The following is a 17,970-nucleotide window of genomic DNA, read 5'->3' as shown; positions in this document are numbered from 1 at the left end:
GTTCAATGATCCCCAGCACTCACATAGCAACTCACAACCATCTGTAACTCCAGTTCCAGGAGACCCAACACCCTTTTTGGCCTCGGTAGGCACCACACGTGTGTGTGGTGCACAGAAATACATGCAGGCAAAGTACTCATATGTGCAAAATGAAAGAAAAAAATTAAAAGATGGCATGCTTTCTGTGCCAGTTTTTTTAAAATATGGTCACAATAGTGACATTTTATACATTTGCAAATGTGTGTGTGGTTAAGTGCCTGGCCCCTGAGTCTCAGTCTTCACATTCCTATCTGGGTAGAACTCAAGGCAAGCAGCTGCCCAGCTGAGAGCCCTTAATGAGCTTCCCCACAGATGTAAACATTGTTCTCAAGGGAGGAACATTCTCAGAATTTTGATGCTGCAGTTCACTGGCCAGTCCACAACACAATTAGGAAACATCCATTAACCTCACAAGTAAAATTCGAGACTCTATGTTCCTTTTCAACTCCTAAAGACAACTAGAAGGAGACAGAACTGGCCACTGGAGAGAGCATAACTGTATGCTGCCTGGGACCTCTCAGCTACCCACAGAAGCAAGCATGTCTTGGGTCCTTCTTTCTGTTCTTTGGCTCATCATTCAAACCCAAGGTAAGTGTAGACACCTTATAGGAAAAAAAAAATCAGGTTATTTGACGAGTATATACATGAGAAAAATGACCTTTTCACTCACAATGCAAAGGTCAGTACAGTTTATACAGTATATTTCTTGTGTCTTTGTCTCCTGAAGTAAACTATATACTTATATACATTCATAGTAGTTTATACATACATATGTTATTTTTTAGGTCACATGTGAAACATGTATTCTAAATCTCACCTTTTTTTGAAATATCATATACTTCATTAAATAAAAATCATGCTTATATATGGTATGACATTTTTCAAAATAGATGAAACAAATGTTGATTTATTGCTCTATTTACATTTATATTAGTAGGTAAAACTGTATTGATATAGTCATTAATCAAGGCTATTTATGAATTAGTACTTTGGGATATTTCTCAGTCATAGGGGAGGATTCTCAGTAGCAGGGCATAGTCAAAAGAAAAATCTTGGAAAGGTAACTCTTTCTCCCTTCAAAGCCAATTATTGAGAGATTAACCAACAGCTTGATAACCATTATCTGCTTCCTTCCTACATTACGCATAAGTGAAGTGCATCAATGCCATCACTGGTTATCCTGCTAGTGGTGGCATCACAATCATGTTGAAGAGTCAGATGCTGGGGTCCTGCACATTTCCACTCATAAATATCTACATAGTAAATCTTCTGCTGAAACAGTTGAAGGCTACAGCTAGGAATTTATCTAAGCTCAAAACAGTCACTACTTGTTCAATGATCCTATGGAAAGGGTCTTATCTAGGGTTGGCTGTAGTATTTATATTTCTCATATGTTTCTTACATTGTTAATCCCTCATGAGGTTCCCAAAGAGATGGTAAAGTAGAATAACATTAGTAGAATAACATTGACATGATTACATCATTTAAACATACATATTAATTAAATCTTTTTAAGTCCACTTAGTCAGTGAACTCTATGCTCACAATTATGGCTGCTATTTACACAATAATTTAGTTAAGTGTCTCACCACTAAAGAACTCTGATTGCCATAAGACTCTATCTCAAAGCTGTGGAAACACAAGCATTCAATGGGCTGATTGGCCTATGTGAACAATTGCAGAATTCCTGAAAGGAGAAAAGATGTGCCTTCACTTTTTCTGTGATGGGGCTGCAGAGTTTCACACAGTTTATATGTGCAGCTTTTATACTAATCTATATAGACGACAAGGGATAGGAAGGCAGACTAACTTTCATTACGTCCATTAGCTAGGACAGCAAGCCACATATTTGGACTCTGAATCATTTCTTTCCTTACCATTTGTAAACAAGAGAAACTGTCCATCTGGCATAACTTGAAGTACATTAAGAAGAACCTTTTATTATAAAAAATTTCCCTATATGCTCTCCATTTCTTTAAATTCTCTGAAAAATGAGCCAGGCGGTGGTGGTGCACACCTTTAATCCCAGCACTCGGGAGGCAGAGGCAAGCGGATCTCTGTGAGTTCGAGGCCAGCCTGGACTACCAAGTGCGTTCCAGGAAAGGCACAAAGCTACACAGAGAAACCCTGTCTCAAAAAACAAAAAAAAACAAAACAAAACAAAACAAAAGTCTCTGAAAAATGTCAATAAGAGCTTTATATCCTATGAGATCTACAGTTTTGAGGGTAAAACTGTAAAGAAAGATCATCTTGGCTTATTGTCAACAGAGGCATGAAATCATTGGGAATAGGGTCTCTCCTAAGAGTCAAGTGTAATTGCACATGGAAATCTTCATTTTTGGAGAGGGTGGTCAGAGAAATTGCAAGTTGAAGAGGACTGCAAAGGAATGCCCTCAGTTACTATATGCAGAGTCCAGATTTACCAATCAGTGTTCTGAATACAAGATGAACTATTTCTCTACAAGGAGGTACACAGTTTTCCATGCTGTTCTAGAAGTTAGGGGGACAAGAAACAATCCTTTGTCATTGAAATTGAAGCAGAAGAGCAACCTATCTGTTTTGAATGGTTAATTCATATCCACAGGACAAAGCAATGGGCCAAACAAGTCAAAACACTGTCAGTCTTTCTTACCAATGTTTTCTGGCTTTTTCTAGTGATAGATACAAAGTCAGCCCCTGAATTAAAGCTCCATGAAATAGTTCATCCTAAAAAAATACCCATTTCACACAGAAGAGGGACTGAGAATAATCAGACAGAGAGATATGCCAAAGAGGTAAGTCATATGTCACAATCCCCTGAAGACAAAAATGAACGGCTTTGGGGAGTAGTGTGATATCACAGTCAACTTCCAGCAGCTTCATCTTACAGTCCCTCTATGAGCTCAGCTTTTGAAGATTCTAAGATGTGGTGTTCAAGGGGGACACAGAAGGGGTATTGGGGTATGAAGTTTATAAGAAATACCCTTAAACCACAGACAAACAAATTGGCAGAAAACAGCATGGCTAGGAGTCCTAAGGGATTTCGTGTCCTAGCACCAAAGGTAGACATGACAGGTCTCCGAAATGGAATCAGGCTCAAGAGGAAAGTTTAGGGGTTCCCTCTTACAGGTTTCTGAGGAAGTTGGGATTTCTACAACAGGAGTCTGCAGCCAAGAGATTCCCAGAGAGCAAGGAAGGGGGCTGGGAACAGGATGCTTGGCCAGTGGTAGCCCTTCAAAATGTCCCAGGTTGTAAGCTTACTTCCTAAGGTGGGGAATCTGGACACCTGGAAGTCTCTTCGCTAAAGCTTTGCAGACAGTGCTCTAGGGAGATCGGGGTGTCAGTATCTGTGAGGGGGCGGGGGCTACCACAGGTGCTGTGGCCTGAGCAGCAGTCTCGTCTTAAATCTGTGGAGGAGAGACAGCCCATGACTTCTCAGGACTTGGTTATAATTCAACACCAGAGAAGCAACTGCCCAACTTGTCCAAAAGGCAAAGCTTCTTGGATGTGCCCTCAAATTTGTGGGAGAAAAGGACTCACAAGAAAGACAGATAGTTCTAGAAGGGGGCATCCTTTCCTTCCAGCCTTTGCACACCCCTGCCTTCTCTTTGCCCACCCACTCCCCAGTGATTACACTTTTCTGCAACGTAGAAAGGTAGTCTACCATGCTGCCAATGTTCCCTCATTCTGTAATGTTTATCATTTAATTCTTCGTGGATTTTTAAAACCATTTTAAAGTGTATTTCAATGGAAATGTATTTCAAGATAGGATGCTTTATCGTCCTGTTGGCAATTTATTATGGTACACAGGATAGTATATTATACATTAAAGCAAATGACAAGTCTCTGTGTCACAGATTAGAGATAGATTAATGTGTGTGGCTGTCAAGTGATTATGTTTTAGGAATCTATATTAATATACAATTTACATTTATTTTAGGTATAGGAGATAAGATGTAAGAGAAATGCTTTAAACTTCTGTATTTCTGATAGTTCAATGCATAGTGTTCATTATTGGCATGCTATAACAGTTAAAATTTTTAGATTAGCTGAGAACTATATACTTATAACTATTAAATATTTTCAGGAAAGATACGCGCCTGAAGTTCAGTATCAGATCATACTAAATGGAGAAGAAATTATCTTTCACCTAAAGAGAACCAAGTAAGGACAATCACTTCCTGAAAGCACAGCCACTGGTTGTATTAGCAGAATTTCTTGGCTGTAACTTCATTTCTGTGGCTGTGATAAGATATCCTGACAAAATCATATTAGAGGAGAAAGGGGTTGCTTTAGCTTACAGTTCCAGGCTGCAGTTCATCGTTGTGGGGAATCACAGTGGCAGGATCTTGAAGCAACTGATCACATCTCACCCACAGTCAGAAGGAGAGGTCGGAATGTGAGCATGTTTCCTGCTCAGCTAACTTTGCCTATTACACACTCCAAGGCCCCACATCCAGGAATGGTGTCATGCACTGCACTTTCAGGCTTGGTCTTCCCACATTAGCTAAGGCACCCAAGACAATCTCCCATAAATGTCCACAGGGCCTCCTATACCCAATAAGAGGCAGAAACAGTAGACCCTCCAGAAGCTGACTTGTCTTACACAGTGAGACAAGAGATAAAGATATCTCAAACAAGGTGGGAAGTGAGGACTCACATATGAGTTTGTCCTCTGATCTCCATGTACATGCTGCAACATATGCAATTACACACAAACATGCACATACAGAGACCCCCAACCCACCCATACATACACAAGATTACCCCTAAGTCTGAATCATGGTACACAACCTAGAGATAGATTCTAGGGGAAGATGGAAGTGAGTTTTCTAACAGTCACTAATCCTCCTTTATTGGTCTCTTACCCACACCTTTGACTCAGCACCCTCCAAAGTCCCTGACCTTGCTCCAAAGAATCCCATCAGGACTCTAGCCATTCATGTTTGAAGATGAATCTGCAAGTAAAAAGTCATTCAGGTTAATAAGTGTAACTTCATGCTTTGATTTATTGGACTAGGAAAGTCCCAATGTTGGAAAAAGATCAATGGTCAGAAGTCAACTCAGCCTGACTCTACAGACAGTTATCCCCTAGTGCAGAAGGTGATATCAGATAAATCAGTATTTGTTGGTATCATGAGTGCGTTATGCAGCTTTCTACTCTCCACAGGCATCTTCTGGGGCCAGACTGCACTGAAACATCTTACTCAGCCAGAGGAAAAGAGGCGACCAGATGCTCTCAGGATGTGGTAGGCTCTGAATCCATCCTGGGATCGGCCATTTACCTTGTAAAATATGTAGGCCTGCAGATAGCTTTTAAATGCATCAAGTGGCTTGGAAGAGAAGTGATTGTCCATGGCCAGGGAGACAGCTTTTCAAAAGATAAGAGTGGATGCACAGTAACATTCATACACACAATGCTAATGTACCGACACACTCAATTAGACATCCCCATGTACTTAACCAAAGTCATTTAAAAATATTTATTTATTTATTATTTGTGCGTTTATTTACTTTGTATGTGTATGTGTGTGTGTGTGCATGCGTGCGTGTGCGTGTGCGTGTGTGTATGTGTGTGTGTGTGTGTATGTGTGTGTGTGTGTGTGTGTGTAAAATGTCTACATTTAAAAAGTGCAATATATTTTCTACCCCAGAAACCCTGCTACTATGAAGGCCACATCCTGAATTCAAGGGACTCTCTTGCCAGTATCAGTACATGTGATGGATTGAGGTGAGAACTGTCATAGGACATATTAAATACTAAGAGACCTTTTGTCACACAGCCTTAAGTCTTCCCCATGTCTTCTCACTATTTGGATTGTTCTCATTCGTCACTAATCCATAAACCACTGGATTCTGTGGTAAACTGAAGAGCAAACGATCGTGCTACAGTCACTTCATTAACTGTTGTTCTAGAAGTCAGTCCCAGCTCTGTCAAAGTTGAACACTGGACCTCAACCACATCTGTGTTCACTACCAAGTTCATCTACCTCACTCCTGGAATCTATTGTGTCTTTCATGTTTTCTTAACTAACATGTCATGTGTGTAGATTTTTTAAATCTCCCTTATGATTAAAATGTGAAATAAAACATATAATTGTTACTCTAGCATGGTTCATATTTAACATGACATCACTTTTTCTATATGATAAAAGTGTCTCCAGGACATAGTTTTTTACTGGCGTTTACAATGGCTTTACAATATATCAACATATGGAGCAACTTCCTAGTTCTAAGCTAATTGTCTTCAGAGAAAAGGAGTCTTCAAGCTGTTCTTAGTCCTGATTTATTCCCCAGTAGTTCTAAATAAACCTTCCGTTGTTCTCTCTAGAGTTCTGGGTGTCTAAATAGTCATTTACTCCATTGTCCACTCTGTTCATAGAAACTGCCAAGAAATATTTGACAAATGAATAAGCAAACTATTGGAGAATATTTAATAGACTCATGGTATTAACTCCAAATTCTTTGGAATTACTTCATTTTAGTAATTCTTGAAGCTACTCTGGTAAATGGCATAGATTTCACTTTTTTTTTTTTTTTACATTTATTGAAAACAGCCTTTTCTTCCTCACATAATATGTCCTGATTATGGCTTCCCCTCACTTTATTCCTCCTAGTTCCTCCACCTCTCTCCACCCATCCAGTTCTACCTCCTTTCTGTCTCTTATTAGAAAATAAACAGGATTCTAAGGGATAATTATACTACATTGTGCTAACTATACTACCCTATGCTATGTTATACAATACTGTACTTAATATACTATACTATACTATACGACACTATACTATGGCAATACAAAAACTAATACATAGGAATAGGATAAAACAAACAAACAAACAAATACAGAAAGAAAAGAGCCCACGAAGAGACACAAGAAACGGATACAGACACAGACACCCACTGACTCTCACACTCAGGAATCCTGTAAAAACCACTAAATATATATGCAAAGACATCTAAGGTAAAAAGAGAGAAAAAAATAAATAAAATAAAATAAAAATACATGTATACACACACACACACACACACACACACACACACACACACACACACACACGTATGTATTTTAAAGCCCTAACATGAATTATAAGACAAAACCTCCAGTGATAACATCGAGTTCCTTTTCTTTTGGCAAGTAGCTGGGTATGCAGCCTACTCTTAAGAGTAGTTTGTTTCCCCAGTGAGACTCCCTTGGAGAAAGCTGAATTTTCATTTGCTAGTGGTTATCAAAGGAGATGGCTTCTGAGTTGGAGATGAGAACATGTGTCTACTTCTCCTTTTAGCTCTAAGACCCTATCTACTGCAGACCTATGCAGACCCTGAGCATGCTCTCTCAGCCTTAGTGAGTTGATATGTGCATCATCCTGTTGATTTAGAAGATCTTTTAAAATTGGTGTCCTCCATCCCTTCTGATTCCTACACTATTTCTGACTCTTCTTCCTCAGGATTCCTTTTAACCCTTGAGGGGAGGAATTTGACCAAGACCTCCCATTTAGGGCTGAGTGTTGCAGGGTCTCTCACTCTCTGTGTGGTGTCTGGCTGTGGGTCTCTGTATTTGTTACCATCTGCTTCAGGAGGAAGCTTCTCTGATGATGGCTGAGCAAGACACTGATTTATGAGTAGAGCAGAATGTTGTTAGGAATCATTTCATATCGGCAATTTTTGTTTAGAACAATAGTATTTGAATTTACCCTAGGTCCCTGAGTTATCTAGTCTCATGTTCTTGGTCACCGAAGAAGTGTCAAGTATCTCATGGAATGGCCCTTAAGTCTAATCAGATATTGGCTGGTGACATCTGCAAGCTTTGTGCCACCATTGCACTAATATATCTTGCAGGACGGACACCATTGTAGATCAAAGTGTATGGGATTGTGTTGGTGTTTACATTTCTTTTTTGGTAGCATGCAGAGCATCTTCCTGTAACAAAGATGACAGCTCATAGTGGTGAAGGCTCTATGTAGGCACCAACTCCACTTCTCCATATTCAGTTAGTTGGGTAGTGCTGTCTTTAGCAATGGGGCCTAGCTGTCAGTTGTGGAGAACAATCTGTATCCTTGGCAACAGCTGGGGTTATTTGGGAGTTCCCATGAGACCCCTTTGCCCAGCAATTCAATTAGATGTTATCTAATCCCTGAGAAGCTTTGCTTGGTGACAAGAGATGGCCAGTTGGGGCTTTCTCTCCCCAATTATTTGGGGATTTCATCTAGATCCCCTTCACATATGTCTGTATTTTCCTGTACTAAGTTTTCATACTTACTCTCAAATGGCTCTTAATTTTAGCTATATCTCCCCATATTACCTTGTTCATCCTCTCTTCTCTCCCCTCCCCTGTTGAACCTCCCATTTCAGTCTCTTTCATCCATCCATAACTATCTACTCTACCTAGAGGGATCTTTCTCCCTAGCACTATATTTTATACCTAACCTTGTAGTTCTACAGATTGCAGCTTGATTATCATTGGCTCAATAGCTAATAGCCACATATAAACAAATAAATACCGTATTTGTTATTCTGGGCCTGGGTTACTTCACTCAGGATGACTTTTTTCTACTCTCATCTATTTACCTGCGGATTTCATGTCATTTTTTTTTAACAGTTGAGTACTATTCCATTGTGTAAATGTACCACATTTAAAAAAATCTATTCATTTGTTGAGGAAAATCTAGGTTGTTTCCAATTTCTGGCTATTGTGAATAGAACAGCAATGAACAGGGTTGAGCACACTGATTTCCATAGTGGCTATACATGTTTGCACTCCCACCAGCAATGGATGGTTGTTCCCCTTACTCCTCATTTCTCCCAGCATGAATGGTCATTTGTTTTTATTGATCTTAGCCATTCTGACAGGTGTAAGATGAAATGTCAAAGAAATTTTGATTTTCATATCAATGATGGCTAAGGATATTGAATATTTAAGTGTTTCTCATTCATTTGATTTTCCTACTTTGAAAATTCTCTGTTTATATCTTTATCCTATTTTTAAATTGTTTTTTTCCCTTGATATTTTTTTTCATTCTTTATATCCTTTGGATATTAGCCCTCTATTGGATGTATAATTGGTAAAAATCTTTTTCTATTCTATAGCCTGCTACTTTGTCTGAATGATGGTGTCCTTTGCTGTACACAGGCTTTTCTGATTCATAAGATCCCATTATTAACTGTTGACTCTAGTGCCTGATGACACAGGCTTCATTTCAATATTGGGCAAATATTGATTGTAATTTGAATGAATAATGCCTGTCATTTGCAAGGTCTATGACTGAAGATCTATGTGTAAAACTGGAATTTTTGAGGGAGAGTTATCACTCTAATCTGAGTGGGATGTATGAATGGGCATGGCAGATCATCCTAAAACACAACCTTATATCCCACAGAGGGTACTTCACACATCATGATCAAAGATATCAAATAAAGCCTCTACAGAGCACAGATGAGGGAGAACATGCCGTCCTTGCAATCAGCCAAGGGGAACCAGACACAGCTAATTACAAACATGGTGAGAAGCATGCTGGCAGGAAACAAAGCCATCTTCGAATTTCTAGGTCATTAAAAAGCTCCAATGTGAGTATTGCTTTATTACAGCCTATGTATTTTGACTGTCTAAGCAAGGATATAAAATATACAGATTTATTCAGAAATGACTGATATATGCAAAGCCTCTGTTTACTTCTTTTAAAAAATTATTTTGGAGGGAAAAATGTAAATAGAGATATGATTGGAGATGATTATTAATAAGGTTCTCTTTTTATTTGCAACAGGACTTTCTTCAAGGACAGAAATACGTTGGTCTCTTCTTGGTGATGGATAATGCCTTTGTGAGTACAAAAGATGGCTGTATGTCTTTCTTAGTTCTCTCAACTTGTAAGTCAACATAAAAGTAAAAGAAGCCATGAACTTTTTTTTAGTTAGCAATGCATTTTTGTTCAACTAGATTTCTTGGCTGCTTCAGCTGCTTTGTTGACAACAGTTTTCACCCATTCCATCCCATTTATTATCAGTCAGTCACCAAATATTTATATAATGGCAATAGACTTAATAGCATATACCTGTGTTCTAGTTTGCTTTCTGTTGCTGTGGTAAACACCATGACCAAATGCATCTTGGGGAGGGAAGGGTTTATTTGGCTTACAGACTATTGTCAAGGGAAGCCAAGGCAGAAGCTCTAGGCAGGACCCTAGGTGAGGACCATGCAGAGTGCTGCTGCTGGCTTGCTCAGCTGCCTTTCTTATACAGTCCGAGGCTACCTGCCTAGGGCTGGTACAGCACACAGTGAACTGGACCTTCCCACATCAATAAGCAATCAAGAAAATGCTCCACAGAGATCCCCACTGGCCAATCTGATGAAAGCTATTCTTCAACTGAGGTTCTTCTTCTTAAGTGACTCTATATGGCGTCAAATCTACAAAAGCTAACTGGCACATACCTATAAGATCAACCATAAAAAATTAAAGCAAAGTATTTTACTAAAGTACTAGATTGTTTTAATATTTTACCATAAAATATAAATGTCAATTTAATAGGTATGTAAATATGAACACAAAACTATATACAACTTACAGAAATATAAATATAAAGAAGCTAGAGCTTATGTTGTCTCATAATCAAACCTGAATTAATATTGAGTGAACGCAAAATATTTAAACTATTAGTTTGATTATTCAACTTTAAACTATTGATCTGATGTATTCAACTTAAAAATGAATAGGAAAACCTATAAATCCTGTACCCATCAGCCTCTCACTTTAATTTTCTATTTTAATTTTGTATTTTTATATTATCTATTTTTCAGTATAAGATGTATAATGGAAATGTGACTTGGATAAGAAGCTTTGTGTTTGAGGTGATGGATCTGCTCAATGTGGTAAGGCATTTGTTATGATGTGTGTTTCCATGTCTGTGCTTGGGGCTTTCCTGTGACTTCCACTGTATGGGGCTAAGAGTCACTTAAGGGTGAGAGCTCATCAAGGCAAAAATCATATACAGTAACAAAGGCATCTTCTAGAATTTATGTTTTCAAGATGGAAAATGATGATGTCTATTGGATCCCTTTATCTATTACTTGTGATCACCAAGAGTATTAAAACTAATCCTGAGTGTTTTAATGAAGAAAAAATGTTTTTTCCACAGATTTACAAAACCATAGATATTCAAGTGTCTCTGGTGGATATGGAAATCTGGTCTGACAGTGATAAGATAAAGGTGGAACCCAGGATTGGTGCCACATTCCAAAGCTTCATGAAATGGCATTACTCTACCCTGGAAAAAAAGAAGATCCATAACCATGCCCAGCTTCTCAGGTGAATTCCTTCTTGCCAGCGCAGGGATATGATGGCAGAGTGGGTGGTTATGTCCAGGACTTCTTGACAAGAATTTCTGCTCAGTCATATCTCTTTGATAAGTTGTAAACAACTTTATTACCACTTACTACTATTAGAAATTGACACATAAATTATTTGAAGGTCCTCATAAGAGCAATAAAACACATTTTTCAATGCAATTGTAATTGTGGGTCTGTGATATGGTAGAAGCTGTGCTGGGCCCTCATTAACATACAGAAGGCTAGGATACACCAAGAGGGATCTATAACATCATTACCAAAGTTGTTGGTTTCCAGAGTCAGATTGTGATGGGGGCTCTCTACCTTTCACACAGTGGATCCGGCTTCCTCTATAGACGTGCAGGAATGGCAGCTGCGAATTCCTTGTGTTCTACATCTTCAGTGTCTGTTGTTGAGGTTTGTACACTTCTACTAAGATACCCTGTGATTCCATTTCTGTGAAGATGAGCATTATGTCCTATACCAGAGCAATCAGCTGAATTGATCAATCAAACTAGAAAATGAAGCCATTTTTGACCATTACACGAAAAAGTCCATGGACTATGAAATGTTGGCCTTGACAAAGGCCTCATACTTCAGTTCGTGCTAAATAATGTGGACCACAATGTTGAGACAAAAAAGGGGAGCCAGGGTCCCTCTGTGGCCTCAGGAAACTCTAAATGAATCCTTTGATATAGCTGGTCAGAGGTCAGACAAGGAAAAGGGTGCATGTAAGGTATCGTGTACCCACTGCTTTCAATGGCATAAGAATTACAACCACATTTTTACAGATGTGTGTCCATACCTTGACGTCTAATAGTACTTTCCATAGAGAGTGTCATTAATCTTTTTTCTTTATTATTATTATTATTATTATTATTATTATTAATTAATTATTATGTGTTTTAATTTTATACATCAGCCATGGGTTCCCCTGACCTCCCCCCGTCCCGCCCCCCCCACCTTCCCTCCTGCCCCTCCCCTCCATTCCCATGTCCTCCCGGACCAAGACACCCCTGGGGATTCATTTAAACCTGGTGGATTCAGAACAGGCAGGTCCTGTCCCCTCCTTCCAGACTGAGCATGTGTCCCTGTGTAAGCCCAGTGCATGCACTAATGACAGGTCCTGGTCCCACAGCCTGGATGCCTCCCAACCAGATCAAGCTATTCAATTGTCTCACTTATCCAGAGGGCCTGATCTAGTTGGGGGCTCCACAGCCGTTGGTTCATCACCCTAACAGTCGTCTTGGAACTCTCATCCAATAACTGATGGAAGTGGATGCAGAGATCCTCAGCCAGGCCCCAGGTGGAGCTCCAGGTGTCCAACTGTCGAGAAAGAGGAGGGACTGTAAGAGTGTGAATTGTTGAATACAAGAGAGTGTCATTAATCTAACCCTCATTTGCTGAGAATTCAGTGTTTAATAACTCAGTATTCTTGATTGAACTTGAACACTGGGTATTCTTAGGAGCCAGTCATCTCAAATACACTAGGCAAAAAGCAATGGAAGAAAAATGAACTTAAGGATACACTATTCTTCCTCTCCCAAGTATTCATTCATATTAGACACTACACATTAACAATGACTGAGAAATAGCTGAATAAAATAAGAAGTAACAGGTTCTTCTATTTGTCCAGGCCAAAGGAAAGAATAATGTGGCTCTTGTAGCTGTGATGTCCCATGAGTTGGGCCATGCCCTTGGTATGAGGGATGTTGTATATACCACCAAGTGTCCCTCTGGCAGCTGTGTGATGAATCAGTACCTGAGGTAAGATGGTGTCATCCCAAAGTGAAGAGAAAAATTCCCATTCCTAAATAAATATACTGTGCATATTTGGTAGGGGCACCTTATCACAAAGGCTGGGTATCCTATTAATTCAACCTGCAAGTTCTTTATGCTATATTTTACCAAATTCAAGGATCATTCATTAAGATTTCTAAATGTCTCACCATAGAGTTTATTAGTATGGTAACTACATCATTTTAACTTAAGGTTGTTCTAATTTAAATTGGTACCATATTTCCTAAAAACACTATCCTGGTTATGATGATAATTTTATCCCAAGATAGCCAAGATATTATCTTTATCACCATAGTCAACTGAGCAGTTGATTTTAATATATTCATTTATTATCTGATAATTCCAGTTACTTTACCAAGACTTCAGATAGAAAAAAAAAAAATGGATATAGCATCTTTTGTTCTTGAGATGCTCATAAATTAAAACTTTGCCTGTGGATCATAGGAACCTCCATTTATTTCCTTTAACAATATCATGATTGTTATCTCTTACTGGCCAGCCCTCAGTGTGGGCTGAGTAGATGATAACAATGGTAACACTCATCTCTCTTGTTACTTTGGTTAATCTTGAACTCTTGTTACAGTTAGTCATTTACTGCTGGGCATGCAGACTACCCGTATTAACTTTGGTATCTGATTGTTAACTGGATGCAATTTATAATCATCTGGGAAGAGATTCTCAATGAAGGATTGCATGCTGGGCCGACTTATGGGTCTGTTGGGAGTTGTCTTAAGTAAATTAATTGATGTGGTAAGACCCAGCCGACTTTGGGTGGCACTACTCCCTAGGAAAAGGGTCTTAAACTACATAAGAGTAGAGAAATACAGCTGAGCACAAGTAAGCAAGGGAGCATGCATGCATCCATTTCTCTTTGGCCTTGATGGATGTGATGTGACTAGCTGTTTTGACTTCCCTTTATCTCCTAAATTGCCTTTTTTTTTTTTCAGGATATTTTCTCAGAGAAATGCAACTAGGACCATCACAATGAGGATTTAAATTCTCTCCTCTCTGCTTCTAGATCACATGGAGAAAACATTCAATTAGAATACTACATATGCTTCACCACCCACCATAGGCAGCCTAGAGATGGCCACCGACCATAGGCAGCCTAGAGATGGCCACCGACCATAGGCAGCATAAAGATGGCAACCCATCATAGGTAGGATAGAGATGGCCACCCACCATAGGTAGGATAAGAGATGACCACCCACCATAAGCATGATAGAGATGACCACCCACCATAGGCAGCATAGATATGACTACCCACCACAGGCAGCATGGATTTGTCCACCCACCATAGGCAGGATACAGATGACCACCCACCATAGGCAGGATAAAGATGTTCTGGATAGTGACTAAATTTGGAGTTTCCACTGGACTGGGTCCCACAGTGAGATACATTAGATTCTTCTACTTACTTATCACCCACAAGCTTCTATACTGTATATAATGCTATTCTATTTTTTCTGTTACAGTTCAAAATTCCCCAAGGATTTCAGTACTGCCAGCCGCTCACACTTTCAAGGATTCCTTTCATCTAGAAATGCAAGGTGTCTGCTGTTGGCACCTAATCCTAAAAATATAATAAAACCAACATGTGGGAACCAACTTCTGGAAACGGGGGAAGGTTGTGACTGTGGCTCTCCTGAGGTATGAAAATACATGAGGTTTGAAGTTTTATTTATTAAGATTTTTAAAGCATATCTACTGGGGTAAAAGTTATACACTTTCATTTTTCATTTTCTTCTTTAAAAGACTTCATTTTATGTTTATTTGTGTAGTGTGTGTGTGTGTGTGTGTGTGTGTGTGTGTGTGTGAGTTTGTGTGTTTAATTGCATACACATAGCATGGAGACTCAAGAGGGGGTGTCAAACCCCTTGAAACCAGAGATATATGTGGTTTTGAACTGGCTAACATGGGTGCTGAGATCTGAACCTTCATCTTCTAGATGGTTTAGCAAGTACTCTTAGCTGCTGAGCCATCTCTCCAAATCCCTTTTCTTTTCATAGTGTTCCCTTGGAAATTAGTTCCGGAGATGAACTTGATAGAGTGTGACATAGATTTGTTAGTACTTAGTGCTGTGCTTTTCATTTTAGTTAACTACCCTGTGAAAAGCACACATGTACACACACACACACACACACACACACACACACACACACACACACACACACTAAATAAATAAAAGGATAAAAAACCCACCAGCATCTGTTTATAACATGATTGCACATAGCCAAATATAAAGAAGGAGTAGTTACCCACAGCCTGCCGCATTCCTTGTAATCACTGGGAAATTCCCAAGTTTCAAGCTAATAACTGGTGAATCCATGTGAAACTTGTGATCTAGCCATGATTTTTGACAGCTTTTTGACAGTGCAGGTTTCTGTGCATCAGAGCATTTATTCAGAAATTCAAATTGTGTATCAGATTCTTAATGTAATTGTTCAGAATTTGATTACTTGTTTAGAAGAATTTTCATATTTTCTTTTGTGCTGTCTAAGGTTTCCTTTTTGACATAGGATATAATTCATTGATTATTATTATTATTACCTATAATGTCATTTTACCATTATCTTAGCAACTTATAAAATATCTTTAAGAGTTGACCCCAATTTATTCTATGTAGCTAATTATATCCCATACATTAGAAAATATAGTCTATACTTTTTAGTTATTATATCTTCATATCTTTTCCTCATCTCATCATATTTAATAAACTTCCATTAATAAACATGATACTCTTTGCTCTATCCTTTATTTTATTGGATGGGTTTTTGCCTATTTGTTACCTATATTTCTTTATGATGATGCTCTATCATTTATCCACAGTGTACATAAATAAGAAATCATGTTTAAATGCTTCAATTTTGGCTGCCAAAATTATCTGCTAATTTTGCTACTTACCAAAATATCAGCAGCTGTTCCTTAATATGGTGGATTGCATTTCTTTCAATCTGTATGATCAGGCAATCTTATATTTTAGACTAAGAAAACTCATAGTTGAAGTACAAGTATTCTATTGATAAAATGGAGTTTACTATTATAAATGTGTGTGTTTGTGCATGCATGTGGGCATGTGTGTGTGAGAGTGAAAGGATGTGTGTGTGTGTGTGTGTGTGTGTGTGTGTGTGTGCACGCGTGAGAGAGAGAGAGAGATCATTACACATCTCAATAACATTATTATCCAGGCACGGTAAAAAAAAAAAAAAAAAAAAAAAAAAAAAAAAAATTTAAATTTTAATTTGAAATTTTCCCTCTATTTTCACTGGACAGTACAGCAATGTTCATCCTTGAAATTTTCAACAGATTTAAGTGCAATACCTTCTAGACAAAATTCATTTGAGGAAATTCTTTGTGATTTTTCCCCTCTAGGTGTTTAATGACAGTATTCACTGAGTGCAGAATTTCTTCCTATCATTGGTTCTCCCTGGTTATGGTCACTGGAATTGGTACAACAAAGCAAATAGATTTAAAAAGTTAACTTCTCTGATAAGGCCTGAGAGCTGCACTAATCCACGGGCATAGAAATATGAATTTAGTGGGAAGTTTGATTGTGTCCATGGCCATGTAATCTCCATGGCCATGGATTCTTGGCCAGGTTTCCAGTGCCAGGCATGAGTTTCCTCCTGTGTCCAATCAGAAAGCAGTTGGTTATCCCCATAACAATTGATTGCACTGCAGGGGATGGCCCCTTACTTCGGAGGATATGGGTTATTAAAAGTAAAAGAAAACCAGTTCTGGTGGCAGCACTCAGGAGGCAAAGGCAGGCAGATCTGTGAGTTCAAGGCCAGCCTAGTCTACATAGGAAGTTCTAGGACAGTCAGAGCTACATAGAGAGACCCTGCCTCAAAAATAAAACAAACAAACAAACAGACAGACAGACAAAAAAAGGACATAAAGTTGAGAGGGAATGGAAAGGAACAGGGTGGATGTGGAGGGAAGTAGGGAGAATAGCAGGGCTAAATATGATTGAAATATATTCTATGAAATTCTCAAATAATTAATGAAGTATTATACTTTACTAAGTAAGAAAATCGTTCACTATTCTCTTGTACAAAACTCAGGGATTGTTTTGTTTGTTCTTTGTAGGAATGTACCAACCTTTGCTGTGAGCCCCTGACATGTAGGCTGAAATCTCAAACTGACTGTGAAGAAGAAACATCCAACCATATCACGTGAGTACCATCTTATTCAAGTTCACCTAATGCCTTCTCATTTTTCTTTCAAATTTCAAAAAGGTGTCCTGCTGGGCTCAATAACATACTAAAAACAAAGTTCACCTACACCTTTAAATGACTTAATTCTGTTGCGAAGCAAGAATACATTACACATAAAATCAAGCCTTGTCAGGGTAACCCTGACATTTATGAGATTAGAGTTCCTGGGACTTCTGCTAAAATTGGCGTCATTCCCTGTAGTTAACATAGGTAGTATGAAAAGAATCAAAGCGTATTTCTAACAAGAGTTGACTGATAAGCACAATTCATACTCTGTTAGAAATGATAGGTATTGGCCAGGCGGTGGTGGCGCACACCTTTAATCCCAGCACTCGGGAGGCAGAGCCAGGCAGATCTCTGTGAGTTTGAGGCCAGCCTGGGCTATCAAGCGAGTTCCAGGAAAGGCGCAAAGCTACACAGAGAAACCCTGTCTCGAAAAACCAAAAAAGAGAGAGAGAGAGAGAGAGAGAGAGAGAGAGAGAGAGAGAGAGAGAGAAAATGATAGGTATTGTTAATAAGGTAGTCAGAAAATCAATAATCATTAAGAACTCAATGTAAAATTTAACAGTTTTATCCTTTTTAAAGTTTCTTGGTGGAATACAATCCAGGTTTTTGTT

At 38.7% G+C, this 17,970-nt stretch overlaps 1 protein-coding gene across 1 annotated transcript; it reads left to right on the top strand.

The window, feature by feature from the left end:
- The first annotated feature begins 539 nt into the window (after positions 1 to 539).
- On the top strand, positions 540 to 17,315 carry Adamdec1 (ADAM like decysin 1). The gene is made up of 13 exons (XM_036198637.1): positions 540 to 627; positions 2,695 to 2,813; positions 4,106 to 4,182; positions 5,189 to 5,267; positions 5,673 to 5,749; positions 9,394 to 9,580; positions 9,778 to 9,834; positions 10,809 to 10,880; positions 11,147 to 11,316; positions 11,672 to 11,753; positions 12,973 to 13,103; positions 14,612 to 14,786; positions 17,226 to 17,315. The coding sequence occupies exons 1-13, from the start codon at positions 540 to 542 to the stop codon at positions 17,313 to 17,315; spliced, it is 1,404 nt and encodes a 467-aa protein (XP_036054530.1).
- Positions 17,316 to 17,970: the final 655 nt, after the last annotated feature.

This window comes from Onychomys torridus, chromosome 9 (genome assembly GCF_903995425.1).
Source record: "Onychomys torridus chromosome 9, mOncTor1.1, whole genome shotgun sequence".
Lineage (NCBI taxonomy): Eukaryota > Metazoa > Chordata > Mammalia > Rodentia > Cricetidae > Onychomys > Onychomys torridus.
Note: the sequence above shows the minus strand (reverse complement) of the source record. Positions and strands in the feature narration are given on the sequence as shown.

Bases quoted from the DNA above. Each gene is read 5' to 3' on its own strand.
- Adamdec1 (XM_036198637.1), top strand. From the start codon at position 540: ATGCTGCCTGGGACCTCTCAGCTACCCACAGAAGCAAGCATGTCTTGG. The intron at 5,268-5,672 runs GTAGGCTCTGAA...TTTCTACCCCAG, and splicing joins CCAGATGCTCTCAGGATGTG to AAACCCTGCTACTATGAAGG. The intron at 11,754-12,972 runs GTTTGTACACTT...CTATTTGTCCAG, and splicing joins CTTCAGTGTCTGTTGTTGAG to GCCAAAGGAAAGAATAATGT.